Source organism: Centropristis striata, chromosome 10 (assembly GCF_030273125.1).
Source record: "Centropristis striata isolate RG_2023a ecotype Rhode Island chromosome 10, C.striata_1.0, whole genome shotgun sequence".
NCBI classification, from domain to species: Eukaryota; Metazoa; Chordata; class Actinopteri; order Perciformes; family Serranidae; genus Centropristis; species Centropristis striata.
Window position 1 is genome coordinate 11,454,938 of NC_081526.1, and position 17,110 is coordinate 11,472,047.

The following is a 17,110-nucleotide window of genomic DNA, read 5'->3' on the forward strand; positions in this document are numbered from 1 at the left end:
CCAGCTTACCTTTAGATGTACAGGCACGACGAGTCTCTGTAATACCTACAAAATCACAAGGGACTGCTGCACTACTACTTTGTTGGGCCGCCTGCTGCAAAAGTTAGAACCCAGGAGGGAAATGAGGGTTTTATAGACTAAGGTATTGTTGTCAGCTTTAGTCATCGATCTGTCAGTAGTGACTGTAATTACTTCCCTTGATGCATCATCCTCGATGAAAGGATGGCATTGAAGTGTACTGTCTGTTATCAGAGTGAGATCATTTTATAGGCTTCAGTAGGGATATTATGTTACAGTTGTTTCACACTCTGGCCGTTATATTCTTTGACAGAAAACTTCCACACAATATTCAAATGTAGCAAAATGTCTACGTTAGTGAAGAGAGGATTCTTTTTTTAGCTTGAAGCCACAAAGTCTCTTCCGCTAAACTTAGAAGTCATCATTAGTAAATGTAATGGGAACAGGAAAACTGTCTTCTGGAACTATATGACATTTTGAACGTACATGAGTTTGATGCAGAACTACTGCCGGGCAACTGCATTTGAACAGTAACAAAAAAGGATACAAATGGAACTATGCAATATTCAGAGAGAGTCCTCCAGAGATTTTGCTTCAGTTGACATATGATTTTTCTTATAACATGAGTCACTCTCCGTCCTACCAGAGAGAATCTGCCTCGGCATCTCCCGAGAGTCCTAAAGAAGGTGACTTCTCCCCTCGACAGCTTTATGACAACCTGAAGAGCCTGGAGGAGTATGAGACATGTGACGACCAGAAAGATCCCATTGTTAACATCATAACCGACAACTGCTCCGGCACACTTTTGCACACTCAAATGTGTGCTCCGCCTGTGGCAAATGACCTTGGGAAACTAGATGCTGGCATTCTTCCACAAGAACAACCGATTATGGAAAGTGAGTTAGTTTAGTTGGATGTAGAAATACTATGACAATTGTTCAGTGAGGCCGTCTGTGTACGCTAACGTTACATTATTATCTTTCTCATATAGGCCACTTGAGAGAACCAGGATGCCTCATCGATGCTACATCGCCTTTACAAGAGAAATTGTAAGGAACATTTTTTATTTACAGAAGTGTGACTCAAAGTCCTATAATTATGCCACTAAGATTTAGCGTAATTGTATCGCAAATCGGACAGCGTTTGGCTAAGATTCTATCAAAAATCATTTCATATTAACTATAAACACTGTATCCCAAATCGGACACCGTTCGTTACTGTATCCCAAATCAGATATTTCCGGTGTTTTCGAGGGCATTTTGAATAAGATCGCCACCACAAGTGTAGGTATAGTTGATTTGTATATATTCAACAATCTACATGTGAAATTTAATTTATGTACATGGAGTTTAAATGTCTAATTACAATACCAAAGTAACTTTGTGGAGAGAAAGCAGTAAGAACGCTTGGACGACGCTCACACGACGATCTTAAAAGAACATATTTTTTACTGAACTGTATTTTATTGTGAAGGACAGAAATACGGTCCGGGTGTGTCGATAATGATGGTTGATAACGGTGATATTTATGTGGCTTACCTAGAAGCATCCATTTCCTCCAGAAAAACTCAGCAGCCCCCATTGTTTTACAGCAGTAAAGTAGTACTTTAGTAATTAATGTGAAATTTTGATAGAATCTTAGCCTAACAGTGTCCGATTTGGGATACAGTTACGCTACTAATATACATGATCATGTTTTGCTTCCAATTAATTAAATGATGTGAAACAAAAGTGTAACTTCTTATCTTTCGAACCGTATATTGTTTTCACCGTGTACGTTAGGCTCGGGTTTACCAGAGTCGGCAAAAGTACGCTAACGCTGGTGAATTAGCCGTGAGCTAACTGTATCCAATATCAGACACTTGGATCTCCTCGCTGTAAAACAACGCGGGCTGCTGAGTTTTTCGGGGGAAATTTGATGTTTCTGGGTGAGCCAAATAAATATCACTGTTATCAACCATCTTTATCAACACACCCAGACTGTACTTCTGTCCTTCACAATAAAATACAGTACAGTAAATATACAGATGTATTTTTAAGATCGTCGCCTGAGTGTCGCCCAAACATTCTTTTTGCTTTCTCTCATCAGTTTCTTTGGTATTGTAAGTAGACAATCTCCATGTACATAAATTAAATTTCACATGTAGATTGTTAAATATGTATAAATCAATTATACCTGCATTGATGGTGGCGATTTTATTCAAAATGACCGTGAAAACAACGGAAAGTGCGGCATTGCAGATGTGTTCGATTTGGGATACAATCTCTATATATTTAACCACAAGGATTAATTGTGTATTTCTATTTATTCACTGCATTTATTTACTTTTTCAATTGATTTGCTGTAAAATGAATGGGAAATCAGTTTGTGATGCTTGACCTTTGGTCTTTACTGTTTTTTCATAGTCATATAATGACATTTTGCTGGTCAAAGTGGTTGAAAGGCTTTTCAGTCTGCAAAATAACAAACAAAGCACCACCAATGCTAACTGATTTATGTGTAGTGCTCCCTGAAGCCACATACTGCACAGGCATCAACACTTAAGTGAGCAGCTAGTGAGCTATAAAGGTTTAAGGTGGGGGTTGGATTACATCGTAAGGGTTACATCTTTTTAGTTATAAGGTGATTGAAGTGATTGAAGTGAAGTAGAATATTGCTGATACTTATTTTTTTCATCAAACGTCAATTTGTAACATGGTTCAAATTGTCTATGTTGATACCTGGGCAGAATGTCCTTGAAGTTGCTTGGTAGAATTGACATTTTAGCATATATCCAGAACATGTCACTTAGTTTTTCCTACTACAGCAAAGGCATGGCTCGTGTTTGTTGCCTTCGCAGCTTGGGTAGATTAGGTTTAAACATGAAAAATGAGAATGATTAAGGTAAGCAAATCAGAGGCAGAGTAGAGTGGGCCATGCATTCACAGTCGAAAAAATATATATACTGTATAGGCCAGCAATTTATATCAGGACTACAATGAAGCCTTGGTGCTCCACCAAATGTGATTCAACTTTAGTCTCTTTCCTAGTTATATACTTTTTGCACAGCCGGCAGCTGTTTCAATAAAATTCTGTACCCGGCACCAAATGGAACACTGATATAGCTGATGAAGAGATGCAACAGCCAAACACAAATATATTTTCTTAAGAGTTGAGCAAGAGCAAAGTAGAGCTGAAAGTAAAGTTAATACTGGACTTACAATAATCAGGTGATCAGAAACATTACTTCAAATTGTTACAAATGTTGCTCCATGTCTGCTGAAATTGAAAGAGGTGACTTCCGAAACAACTTTATGAGATGATAATACCTCAGATGTGTCTGTTTGGAGCTTGTTGAGGGGCTCCTCTTCCCCCAAGAGGATAAAAGTCAATTACTGTAGCTCCAAGATGAATAGAGTCGTTCTGGTAGAGCATTGCTGTAATTTTTTGTCTCCTGTCTCTGTCCTCCTGCGCAGTCCGGTCTCACCAGAGTTCATGGAGGTACTCGCACTGGATGGAAGATTCATTACTTTGGTGAACGCTCAGACCCAGACAGATTGGGAGTGGGTGGAGCAGAGCCTCTCTTTCAGCTGTCAAGGTAAGCCATGTCATCAGTTCGGGTGCGAAGGGTCACCTGTTCCTGCCCCCTCTTGCCTCTCATGACTTAGACATCTGTCAAATTCCCAATTATTTCTCTCACGTGCAGTTCAAAAGGAAATCGAAGATCCCCAGTTGTTGCAGGCAGAGGTGGTAAGCATGGACACCGGCACTCATTCTTCAGAGGTAACTTGCTTGTGGTGTGTTATATATATAGTCAGATAAAGTCAATTTTGTTTATACCATGCAAAGTAAAAAAGTCTACGGACACCATGGCAGGTGTAAAAAACATTATTGGGCTTCATAAATAAAATAGCCTGACACTTCTTATAGAATCAACAGCAGAATAACAACAAAGCAGACAACACAGAGATGTGACAGATGTCATGTGCCGCTCTGTAGCAGTACAACCAGCGTGATGAGCGCCTCTCAGGCTCTGCAATCAGGGATTATTGTCAAAAACACACCTCAGTGAAGACAGAAGTTCCTCAGTGAACACAGAAGCCACCATGAGCATTTCAGTATTTTCAGTTCTCTCCGGCTTCCTTCCACAGGCCAAAAACATGCAGCTTAGGTTTAATTGGTGACTCTTTATTTTCCGTCGGTGTGTATGAGAGCATGAATGGTTGTCCGTCTCTATGTGTCAGCCCTGTGATAGTCTGGCGACCTGTCCAGGGTGTACCCGCCTCTCTCCCAATGTCAGCTGGGATCAGCTCCAGCCCCCCACAACCCAAGTGCGGATAAGCTGTTAAGGATAATGAATGAATGAATAAATGAATGTTTCTACAATAGGTTTGCTGAGAAGCACAATGTTGTTGATTTTTTTACTGAAAATGTTCCTGACTATGACTGTATAGTCTATTGTTGAATGCTGTAAAATGAAGGACAGCTTAAGTGATGTTGTAACCCACTGAAAATGTCCTCATTTAAAAACTCTTATTGGTTAAATAAATAAATGGTCTCCTTCAGAGGTTTGGTGAAATTAACAATGTAATCTTGTTCAGGATGACCCAGACAATGACCTGTACAATCCAAAGATATTTTTTACAGGAGACAATTTTTTTAAAAGAATGAGTCAAACTTAGCTCATTCTACAGTATAACATTTGACAATTTCCTCATACTTGAACATTCATTGAAAAAAAATTTCAGTCCCATCCTTTTAAGAAGGACCTCCACTATTACCGTGTCAAAATTTAAGTTATTTATTATTATTTAAGCTTTTAGTTACTTTTGTGACCCTGACCAATGAAAAATTTGATGGAATTCAACGATCTCATTCCAAACTAAATTGAAAAGTTTCCATCCTTGGTAAAAGTACACCAAAAAAAAAATTATTTTACAAGAGTAACAAGAGCGACTTCCATCCTGACTATCACTGCTACCATTGCCAAAATCACAAATGTGTCTGTATTTGTTTGTAAATCCTTCGAGACAAATTTGCAAGGATAGGTTTAGGTTACATGTAGCTTGCATACATTAATCTATAGAAATCTTGTTTTTTTTTGTATTCCCATCAGGAGCCAGAGGATGAAAAGATACAGATGGAGCATGATATACATTGTGTGGGCCTGCCTCGTCTTATAGCACACAAGCGGGAGCCAAAACAAACCGCTCATGTTGAAAAGGTACCGTCGACTTAGTTCTGTATCTCTATATAGCCCATAGTGCCTGGAAATGACAGTGATGGCCTTTTTCATTTTCCCACAGTAATAGCAGCGAGTGGAGGCTATAATATCAGAGGCGGAGAGGTGATTGTGAGTGAGTCTGTTTTTTGCTGCACTGTAGGTTCCAGAGGTTGCATCTAAACAGGATGTGCTTCTTGCTCAGTGTGACTATTGTAAGCAGCTCTTTCAACCCTTCGTACACAGTGAACTGTTGGAAAATGCAACAGACTTTCAGAGGGTGAGTGCAGCTTGTTTAGCTCCAATGAGATATTGAAAATAAATTCATTAGAGATAATGACTGTTCAGCTAACCTTGACAAAATCATTTCCATTTGTGGTGGTTCAGAGGGGAGGAGTGCTGCAAGGGAAAAATAAATGTATATTGATGTAAATTTTCTTTTATTCAGCTCTTCTGTTGTGAGAAAGCTAAACAAATGAGAGAGCTTATAATGGCAGAGAAAGAGAAGCTGGCACAGAAGGAGTCAGATAGGAAGATTGATGTGAACCCGGGTGCCCCCATGATGAGCGAGGAGGAGAGGAAAGTTGCTAAAGAGCAGGCAAAGGAGAGGTGAGTAACATACATGCCCTGCTTCCTTCTGCATTTATTTTATGTCTGTAGGATTTTGTGGAAGGCTGCCAAGAACATGTATGAATCTGTATTGTGTTGCATATTGATTGTATTATATTGCAGGCCATAAAAGAGCTCTATTTCCCTTTTTGTTTGAAGTATAAGGTGGCATCTAAATTTGATTCTTATGCCCTTCAGCTTTTGGCATTGTGTTGTACATTTAGGTTGAGACTTTTGCAACTCCAGAGAAAACCTACAAAAGACAACTTAAACAAAGACTTGAGTACGTATGCAACCTGGGGCTTTAGTCCAGACAAATTATGACAAATGATGAAGATGCGAAGCGTGCAATCTTCTATACTTTTCACTGACAAAATATCAATACATGTATATTCTTCTTTTTCTGCTAAGGTCACATTGAGATAAAAAATACAACCTCATACAGGCTGTCAAAAGAAATTCCCTGCATCAACCCTCAGAAAGACATCAAAAATACTACTGACATGTTCACTTTACAAGAAGAGACAGATGGTAATCAAAAGGTATGTACTGTATGTTTTCATAATGACACTGCTGGGCAACTCCTCATCCACAATACTTTCATCATCAGTGTACCAAATATGTAATACAAAGCTAACTATTTACTCCACAGCCCAAGGACGTACTGAAGAAGTTCTACAAAAGTGGTGAATGTTTTCTTACTTTATGCCCCGATGGAACAGGTAATGTTTTGTATCCTCTTAAGTAGTGCACAAAGTGGAAGATCAAGGACTAGGTCAAAGTATTTAATGAGAGTGTGCATATTTGCTCCCTTTGATGAAACGTTTGCACAGTGTTAATGATCCTTAATAGACAAAGTTATCCTTCTGGGAATGCAGCCATGATAATATCCTCTGCAGAAGCTGCTGACTTCACTTACATAATCTTGGACGACAAGGACGCAGCGCCCAGCATCAAAGGCATTTTCACAAATAGAGGCCACAGCACATGCTATCATCCCAATGGAACGATGTGGTAATTGTTACTCCATAATAACTGCTATTATAAGCATTTAAACCAACCACGATGAAACCAAAAAGGAACTGTTCCACATTTTGGGAAAAATTCTTAAGCCTATTTGCGAACTGGCGGAGAGACTGATGAGAAGATTGATACCAGTCTCTGCACAGAAACTACAGCCAGCCTGTTAGCTTAGCCTAGCATAAGGACTGGAAACAAGGGGAAACTGGTTGCCAGCTTTGTCTGAAGGTAGCATACTAACACTTTGATAGTTGTTTGTTGGATTCATACAGAAACATGTAACCAGTATTACTGCTGCCAGACAAAGAACAGCCAGAGTCTTAGCACCTAACTCCATATAAAAAGCCATAATAATGATAATGTATAAAAGAAATGGACAGTCACTTTGATGTCTCCCATTAGTTTGTGGACTAACATTTTGAAGTCTCTAGTTTAGATCCAGAAGTGACTACACTGTAAAACCAGACTTGTTTCAACCTTAATACTTGAGTGTCCATGCTGGGAAAGAATGTTATGTCAAGACAACAAAGACAATGGAGTTAACTCAAATGAATACTGCTATTTGACTCAATATTTTAAGATTAATGACTTTTTGAACGAATCTTTGTTGTATTGAAAAGAAAAAAACAGTTGTTGTAATAACAAAGAAAAAGTCATAACATAGCATGTTGTTTTTATTTTATGGATTATTCAAACTGGATAAAATGTGTTAATTATTAAACTTTAGAGGTGCTGGAATGTATTTTGTCACTTTTAGACAGAATGCTAGCTGTTTCACCTGTTACCATAGACTGTATATAAATAATGGACGTAGTGATCGTGACATCACCCATTGGTTTGTGGACTGCCCGTTGGAAGCATCGAGTTCAGCGTTACACTTGTCGCCATCTTGTTTCCGATACGGGGAGCAGACTTTATGTGGACAGTGGAGGAGCAAGAGGGGTCTGACGACATTGACTACACGCCTCAGAAAAATGAACAGCGACTCTTTGGAGTGTCTGTTAGTCCAACCAAACGCTGAACAAGGCATTTTAATGAACAAAACATTCAAATAAACTGTCATTAAGTGAAAGTACAATGTGAAAGGATTCAAAGTTATGAAACCAAAGCGGTAAACGTCCTTTTTCTATTAATATAATGTGATATATAACTTTATTCGCATTGTCGCATGACGGCTTGCTTTGTTATCCACCTGTCAATCAAAAGGTAGCCACGCCCCAAATCATACCATTCTTTATCACCTATTTTCTTCTAAATGAGGCCAGTATTTGAACTATCAACATCAAATTGTCTTGAATAAGTTTTTTAACTAGCAATTGACACTGTAGAGTTGTCCTAAAAAAAATCTGAGGTAATAAATCAAGTGAGAAGTTTTCTCATTTTGCATTGAAATGAATGTTTTTGCAGCCACACTTAGCACCCCCTACTGGAGCCTCCCTGCTCAGAACCGGAGGTTGCCGCCTGCCAGTTACCAGTCTTTATGCTAGCAAAGCTAACTGGCTGCTAGCTGCTAGTATATTGATAAGACAAATGGTGAGGTGTTGATGTTCTAATCTTACTTCTTAAATAAGCGTGTCTAAACTGTATCTTGTATGGTTGTAATGGTTGATCCCTCACTTTTTTCTTAAATTACTTTTTGTCAAGAGCTCCTTTTTTATTAACCTGTTGCCCTCATGCTACAGGTCAGCATCTGTCTGTTTCTAATCTCTGTGGTCTGTCTGAAGGTTGAATCTGACCCCTGTTGGAGGTCTCTGCTTCAGTGAGATGGGAGCTTTGAACAGACGCTGGAATTGGTTGTATCGTGACCCGAATGTACATAACCTTCCCTTCAAGCCTCTGACCTTAGCCCTAGGCCCACACATCAGTGTGTGCATACACTCACAAGAACGCATGTACATCAAGTTTGCACATCAGCAAAACAATGTGCACTTCAATGTGGGCTCAAAGCTTGAGGTAGGTAATGATAAACACACCCTCTTTGTTTCTATCTGTCTCACACATGAAAAATGTGGGAGCCTACATGCCAAAACTGTGTGCAGCAAATAACAGTATTCATTAATGATTTGAATTATGTGCACTCGTTTTTTTCTTTTGTTGTTTTGGGACCACTTGTTCTTTTCCTTCTTTTAATTCAGCACATTTATCCAGAGAGCTGTGACAAGCCAAGGCAAGATGTTCTGGAGAGATATGCCCAAATGAAGAGGTCAGAGATTTACTCTCTGCTCGACCAGATGCAGACCTGCATGTCGCGCCACTCTGCAAGCCTGAGCAACATTAAGCCACATTACCGTTTCACTGCCCAGAAGCAGCGGCTTAGCAGAGAAATGGAAAAGGAGAAGTCACCCGAGAAGATAAAGGCCCATGTAAATTAAGAAAGAAATACAGAATTGGCAAGAGCTGATATCATTTATGGCTGTGTTACAGTTTATAGCCTTATTATTTAAAACCTTTTGAGGATCTGGTGCTTATAGTCATTCAGTGTTTCATTCAGACTGTAAAGCTCGAGGTTTATAGAAAAAGATTTATGGTGGATTGGATCAGTGACTCTGGAAAGACAAAAACACGCAGAGAAGAAGCTCAGGTTTTATGTGTTTCTGCCTTAAATACAGTATTTAAAGATCACCTGGAACAAATTAATTTCACCAGATGTCATGTCACTTTTATTAATAAAAATTAAAAAAAAAGAAAGAAAAGCTACACCACAGAATTGAAAGATGACCTTTAACATTACAGGAAACCAAAGCAATATTTCCAACACCTGACTTATTACTGCAGCCAGCCCTTGTCCTTGGTTTTCCAAATAGAAAAACACAAGTTTTACAGAAACGTTTTTCTCCTTTATAAGCGAACACAAAACGAAACGCTTCCTTTGGGTCCCATAAGAAAAAAGTTTTTTAGTAGATGTTCAGTTATTATTTCTTAACGCAATATTAATTTACTACAGCAACATATTAAAGTGCCTGCAATTCAGTTATTGCTTTTGGTGCGCATACACAAGATTTCTCTATAAAAAAAATTCTCAGGGCGACACTGTATTATAGCATCCCTTATCAGAACTGAATACATCATGGTGTTCATCACATGGGCTTTTCAATCACCATACTAATGCATATCAAAAGGCTACTGCAGTGCACGACATAAAGAAGCAGCACATCCACATGTAGGTTTAGAAAGATCAGTCTGATCATCATTTCGATGAATTTCCAATTCACTTGTGGCTCCTTGGAACATTCTTTTCATCTACTATAACTAGTATATTAGTCAATTGCAGAATACTGTAATGATTTCCATTATCTAGTTTCTATATATATGGTCCACTGGAAGACTGTTAATTAGTGTTATTCCAAGACTAAATTATTTAACTCATACAGCAATTGGATGTGGGTGTGTGGCTGATTTACACTCACATTTATGATTTTTACAGAAATTGCAGATGTTAAAAACGCTCCAGAGATATTAATAGTTTTTTTCCCTCCTTTTCTTTTGCTTTCTCAGATTTACATTTACTTTACTGCCATGAGCATAACTATGAATAGCATTGTCTGGTTATTACTACCTAGTGTATGAAATAAGTAAAAACAAAACATTGAGTACATTAAAAATATATTAATTAATGATGAGCAATGTAATGTTATGACCACAGACAATCACACCACTAGTCAGTTACCTCAAGACAGTAATGCACTATTGTAGTACTGTAGTAGTAGTAGTATTGTAGTGTAGTGTAAGTACTACACAGGTTGTCGGTACTGTATGTGTACTACTTGCCTTGTAATTCTGAGTTGACTTTCTCTTATGTAATTTCTATTTTCATTTTTATTTGATATAGCCTACCTTTACTCTTTACACAATTTTATCCATGTTTATTTCTGTCCTTGTGCTGCTGAAACATTTGAATTACCCCTCTGGGGATCATAAAAAGGCTCATCTTATCTCGAAAAACCAAAAGTAATGGCAGTGGTAAGAACTATAGCAGAAAATAGATCAAATAAAAGAATAGGCATATTTTGAATAATCTCAGAACAGTTGCTTATTGTTATATGGTTGCTATGGTAATCCATAAAACATTGCGTAGCTGATTTGAAATGATTGTTTTTTAATTCATTCATTTGTGGTTTATATGCTCACCTTTGTTTCATGAGTCAAGGATATAAAAGGGATGAAGATTCACTTGACTTGCCAGGAAACTCCACTGAGATGGATTTGACATCAAATCCTGGACTTGTTCATGAACAGAGGTTTGGGAAAAAATGCCACAAATTAACTTTAGTCATCGTATCATAAACAGTAGATAATTAATGCAAGCATATAAAAGAATTAGTAGACTATTCCCATTCAAATTAACTATAGCACAGCAGGACTGTTGTACTATTAGCAGCTAGTTAACGTTAACTGAAAGTTGCTACCACAGACAGCTCCACTGTCGCCAAAATGCTGTTGTTTCACTGTTCAGTGTTTAAGCGCTAGTTATCATAGTTATGTTTAGTTAATGTTTTGCACAGAAAGCCAACTTATTTTGAATCAGCTTTGCAGCTAAGTTATATAACACCATACCACAGTCATTGTGCATCAAAAAATTTACAAAACCAGGATTTGTTGACGCTTCAATTTGTTACCGACTAAAATTGAAAATGTCTATCACCAGTAGTAGCATAAGGAGTTAGCTGTCCATTTTGAATTATGGGTGCTCCTTACGAACTAAGATAGCTAGCCAGTGCTAGCATTAGCTGATGACTCAAAGTCCTCCTCTCCAGGACTAGCTTATGTGGTCACTTCTGGCCTGAAATGAACAAGATGGCTACAACCAAAACGCCAAACTTGAGGCTTCAGAACCAAAGTCAACAAAATGAGTGAAGTAACAGTGCCTACATAACCTACTTTACTTTCTAGTCTAGGGGTCGGCAACCTTTGATAACATAAGAGCCATTGTTGGACAAAAAGGGAAATAATCTCGGAACAGAGCCGCAAACCTTACTTTGAGCCTCATAATGAAGATGTAACAGCCTACTGAGTCTAAATTAGCCTAAGAACATTACTAATAAGTAACAATGAGCATTTATTAATATTATTTTGTCAGAATGTAGCGAGGACCCTAGTAGGCTACAATAAATATCTTAAGAGATTTGGCATCAAAAGCTCAAAACTAGAAGTTGGTAAAAATGTAGATGTTAAAGTGTCGGGCTGTAGACATTTAATACCGTTTATAGGGAAAACAGAAATAACTTTTTGTCACAGCCACTGCAGATGGCCTAAAGAGCCACATGTGGCCCCTGAGCTGCAGGTTGCCTACCCCTGTTCTAGTCTCTGGTCAGTAGATAGTGCGGAGTCTACTTTCTTTTGAACTTGTCAAATGAACAGTTTAATGTTTAACAGTTTGCTCCCATTCTTTAGATTACAACAAATGGAGATTCACCACAGAACAGAAATCTTGCTTATATGCGACTTTCACCTTTTGAAAAATGATGAAAAGAGAAAAGTTGTATACTGTGTATCATAGTAGGCCTTCTTCAAACAAGAAAAATAATTACTATATGCATATGCTTCCAATACAGTAGCTAGTACCCCAAGGTAGTTGTATTGGGTTGTATTATATTATGCATGTGCTTGAGCTATCCACCCCCTGTACACATTTGGGCTTATTAAGCTGCTAATAAAAGGACATGTTTCCAGTTTGAGCTCACCTGAATATCTGACGATCCATGCATTTGACAGAAGAGTTGTCACCAGAATCAGCGTTGGAACACAAACCGACTGGAGAGACGAGGACGAGTGCCGTCACGGTAGCTTCTTCATATTTCCTGCTAATTAGAAATCTCTGACCTTGGTTGATAAATGGCTGTGAATGTCTTGGATAATTATTGTTATTATTATTATTTTATTTTATTTTCAATTGCAGACTATAAATACCCGAACCAAGGCACATCAAAAGCTCCTCACAAGAATTCGGGGTCGATGTCTAAGCAGATCAGAGTGTCGAGGAGCAGTAAATACCACGAAGATGGTTTACGACAAGGAACTCGCAATGAGGTAGTATTGCTTAAAAGTTCCCGTCTCTCAACTGTAGTGATGATGTCCTTGACAAAGCAAAGCTTTGCCAAGACACTCAAGAGTAGGAGAGGTTTCTCTGAACTTGACTGAGTATCTTTATCATTAAACTAACACTTGATACGCACTTTGTAGAGAGACCTTAGACAAATGGTGAATAGATGTAATTAGCATATATGAGGTCTTTTGTGTGTTTAAGAGATAATTTTACGATTGCCAAAGAAATACAAAAGTTTTCATATCCTTGTCTATCCTTGTCACAGTGTAAGTTTTATCTTGTGAGAGATGATATGACATGGTATCCAGAGACATGGTTTTGATTTATTCATGAAGCGCAAGTTAAAGACCTCAAAGAAGTTAATAAATTATGAAGCGTCTTTGTTTTTTCTCCTCAGAGCGATCCTAAAAACATGAAGTCTGAGTTGGAGATATCCCCAGATAATGAAGTGTTGGATTCGCTCAGCAAGGAAATTCCCCGAACTCCCGCAGCCTGCCAAGGAGAAACTGAGGAGTCTTTAACTAATCTGGACAAGGTGTGGTGGAAAATGCCACTTTTAAACTGCTCATTTTTCCTTCCTCTCGTATAAATATGAATTCATTTCGGAACATGCAATTAGTCTGCGTTTGTCTTGTATCAAAACTTTCCTGTCACTGCTGTGCTAGTTTCAAAACATGCCAGAATGTAACATGCTTTTTGAATACCTCATTAACTGGAATATTTCGATACTATCCATTTGTGACAGTGTCTTTTCAAGAAAGAATTTATTTTATTTATATATAAAAAAAATGTGTCTTCTCCAACATTTTCAGATCTCATCCCCAAGTGGATCAGACTCATCAGAGGAGTTACTGCAGACTGTGTTCAACATTTGCTGCAAGCACTGCCAGGAGCCAAAGAAACCCCCGGTGACCAGTGATCAGATAACCAACAGTGTTGACCCAAAAGAGGTGAGAAAGTGAGTGTGCAGCTAACACCACTGTTGATATGGTGACATGCTCATGTTAAATAAAAAAAACGACAAAACTGAGCAGTGTGACTTTGCTCATTTTGCTGAATGGAGTGTTGCACTTAGGCCCAATGTGTGCAACTTGGACTTGAGGGCAAATTAGAGCCATGATAATCTGAATGGCATATGCATCCTAACTGTGACATTTAAAGGGATAGTTCGATTTTTAAAAGTTGGGTTGTATGAAATACTTATCCACAGTCAGGAAATTACGACTCAAGTCCTGGGATAAGCCATCATCTGAATGGATCAATTGTTCTTTCAGTCACACCATGATCTGAGCATGTGACCTGCCTAAAATAAAAATATGTAAAATACCTGTTGTCTTCTAATCGTACTATACTATATCTCTGTATCTCCGTGCCAATAAAAAAAAAACAGCAATCCAAGTCCTCCTTGGTAGCCTAGATTTTATCTTGTATATCAATGTCTGAATTTCACTAATATCATTTGAACAACCTGATTATCTGACTTAATTATGATCAGATACGACTAATTGAGGAACTTAAATAGTTATTTTTGGACACTTTAATTTGCTGTCTGAATTTGTAACTCTTTGTAAAATCAAGTTTCTTCAAGAGCCACTTGATGTGACCTACTTAACATTCAGTACTGGTTAGATTTCTTTTTTTTTTTTTTTTTACATAAGGTAAGTAACTTTGTAGCATTTCTACATTTACACTAGTCTTTCTTCTCTCTCTTTGTGCCAGTTTTTCTGCTGTGAGGAGGCATGGAAGTTAACTGTGAATTTGCTGAAGGGTGCAGCAGATATCACTAAAGAAACCGTGACTGATAGAGACCCAGCGATGCAGAAAGATCAAAGGTCAGGATTGCTCTTGTCCATTATTGGCTTCAACCATTAAATGGTTTTCAAATTAAATTTCTATGCCATTGAATCTCTGATGCTACATTTTCCATGATACACCGCAGGCTGAAAGGTTTGGAACTGAAAAGGGGCTCAGATCATCAGGCGCCTAAAGCAGGTTACACACACACACACACACACATCATCATCTACCACAGTCAGATATATCATGCAGATCCAATTTACTTATCTTTTTCCCTCCGTTTATTCATGTCATGACACCTTTAAGTACATTACAGGATGCAAACAAGTACCTGCTGCCCTGCACAATTGGCTCTCAGATGATACTTGGACTTCATACCCTGAAACAGAAATAATGGATTCTGAAAACACTTTATTTTTCAATGGAGAAAATGCTGCACAGAAGGTATTTGTCCTTTGTTGAAATTCCACCCTGAAATTCCACCCTGTCACGACTACAGCTGAGAGTGGAAGAATCTACATTATTAAATAAATATTTCCATCAACAGAGAACGGCACCGCTTGTCAAACACTACAGCGGTGGTCAAACGTTCATTGTGATTTTTCCAGATGGAACTGGGCAGGCGTAGTATCCTTTAAAGTGAGTCAGACAATTTACTGACATATCATAAATACTTAATGTTAGATTGTTCACCTTAACCCCAATGAAAAAGCTATCCATCAGGAAGGCTCGCTCTTCTCCTTTGTGCTGCACAGTCAGCTGACTGGTGCTGTGCGGTGGTGCTGGAGGACTCACATCTGCAGCCTCACATTCAGGCACTCTTCACCAGCAGAGGACAGGGTACCTGTTACCACAGCAATGGCTCCATTTGGTACAAATGTTCTTTAATATTTCCGGTAACGCTTTATAATAAGGTCCTTAATAACCATTAATTAACAAGTAATAAGGCATTGTTCTCGCTTTAGATCCGGTAGTTGCAAAAAGCATAGTTAACTTATAGTTAACTTATAATAGATGAGCAATAAAGTATATTTTAATATCAATAAGCAAACAAAATAAGATTAATAAAGGCATAGCAAAGACATAATGGGTGGGTCATGGGTGTTTGTAATGCCATTATTAACACTTATATAAGCTTAAAAACACACTATAATGTTAATAAGCATCTTGTAAGGACTTACAAGGGCCTTATTACTTGTTAATTAATGGTTATTACAAGGACCTTAATGTAAAGCGTTACCATATTTCCTACTGTTTTATTTCCTAAATATAACTGGCATTAAATTAACTCATTATTTTGTAAATAAATTGTTCCATTATCACAGGCTCGATTACATTCGACAAGGAGGTTTTCAGTTCAGTTTTTATTTATTTGTTCATATGTGAAAGATAAATGTTTTCTGGGTTTGATTCATTTTCCATAGGTACATTAGTTATGGTGGTGGAATGTAACTAACTACATATAACTTTCTACTCCTCTACATTTTGAGGCACATATTGTACTTTTTACCCCACTACATTTAGCTCACAGCTTTAGTTACTTTTCAGGTCGAGATTTAACATAAAAAACATGATCAATTTAATGTAATTAGACTTTTTTAATTAAACCTCGCAACAGTATTTTAACTAGTTAAAATGAGCCCTATTTTTACAAAATTATAAAGATACTTACTTTAAGTACATTTTGATGCTGATACTTTTGTACTTTTACTTAAGTTTTGAATGCAGGACTTTTACTTGAAGTGGAGTAACTTCACAGTGTATTATTACTTTTACTTAAGTAAGGGATCTGAATACTTCTTCCACTACTGATTTTGAAGTGCATAACACATTCACACCTGAGATGATGAGTCTTCAGCAAGGCACACCTTATTGTGATATTTGTCTAATAGTTTTGATAATAAATGCAGATGCTGTGGTTACTCTTACAGATTTGCATATCATAGACAACAGGACTAACGTCCTTGGGGGAGGTCTGCGCTCTCCTGAGTGCACTTCTAGTTTACTGATAAAATTGGCAGCAGCCTGAAATGACCTGTCTGGGAGAGAGAATAAACCCTGTGAAGGACTTATTGTTCACAAGCTGCTTCTTTTTATTAGGGTGAATCTGACTCTGTGGGGAGGCACCTGCTGCAGTGACACAGGTGATTTGAGGAAACGCTGGAGCTGGCGAGACAATAAGCATCACGTTCACGCTCCGCCCTTCCAGCCCCTCGGCCTGACACTGAGCCCTAACCTCCGCATCCGCATCCAATCCCAAGAGGACATCTGCATCACTTTCACCTCTGGCAAACGCAGTGCACAGCTTAATGTCAGGGCAAAAAGGAAAGTAAGTTATTGTGGTTTGTGGTATTAATATTTATTTGTAGCAATAGCAGTAGAGACGATCTTAGGCCAAATCATTGATTCTGTGTTACTTTATA

The 17,110-nt window shown here is 38.1% G+C and overlaps 2 protein-coding genes across 5 annotated transcripts; both read left to right on the forward strand.

Moving 5' to 3' along the window:
• Window positions 1-570: 570 nt before the first annotated feature.
• LOC131979599 (glutamate-rich protein 6-like) lies at window positions 571-9,432 on the forward strand. 4 transcript variants are annotated; one of them, XM_059343641.1, is made up of 13 exons: window positions 571-914; window positions 1,010-1,067; window positions 3,474-3,595; window positions 3,704-3,780; window positions 5,114-5,221; window positions 5,382-5,498; window positions 5,667-5,827; window positions 6,052-6,110; window positions 6,239-6,369; window positions 6,480-6,559; window positions 6,686-6,841; window positions 8,572-8,800; window positions 8,996-9,175. In XM_059343641.1, the coding sequence occupies exons 1-13, from the start codon at window positions 641-643 to the stop codon at window positions 9,044-9,046; spliced, it is 1,623 nt and encodes a 540-aa protein (XP_059199624.1). In that variant the 5' UTR covers window positions 571-640; the 3' UTR covers window positions 9,047-9,175. The 4 variants fall into 4 exon arrangements, with proteins under 4 accessions (XP_059199624.1, XP_059199622.1, XP_059199623.1 ...); XM_059343639.1 differs by having other exon boundaries at window positions 572-914; window positions 8,983-9,432; XM_059343640.1 differs by having other exon boundaries at window positions 572-914; window positions 3,704-3,747; window positions 8,983-9,432.
• A 1,458-nt stretch (window positions 9,433-10,890) lies between these two features.
• On the forward strand, window positions 10,891-16,139 carry LOC131979289 (uncharacterized). The gene is made up of 11 exons (XM_059343235.1): window positions 10,891-11,085; window positions 12,560-12,627; window positions 12,744-12,874; window positions 13,288-13,425; window positions 13,703-13,840; window positions 14,610-14,722; window positions 14,830-14,882; window positions 15,004-15,131; window positions 15,235-15,314; window positions 15,400-15,558; window positions 16,112-16,139. The coding sequence occupies exons 1-11, from the start codon at window positions 10,985-10,987 to the stop codon at window positions 16,137-16,139; spliced, it is 1,137 nt and encodes a 378-aa protein (XP_059199218.1). The 5' UTR covers window positions 10,891-10,984.
• The last annotated feature ends 971 nt before the right edge of the window (window positions 16,140-17,110 follow it).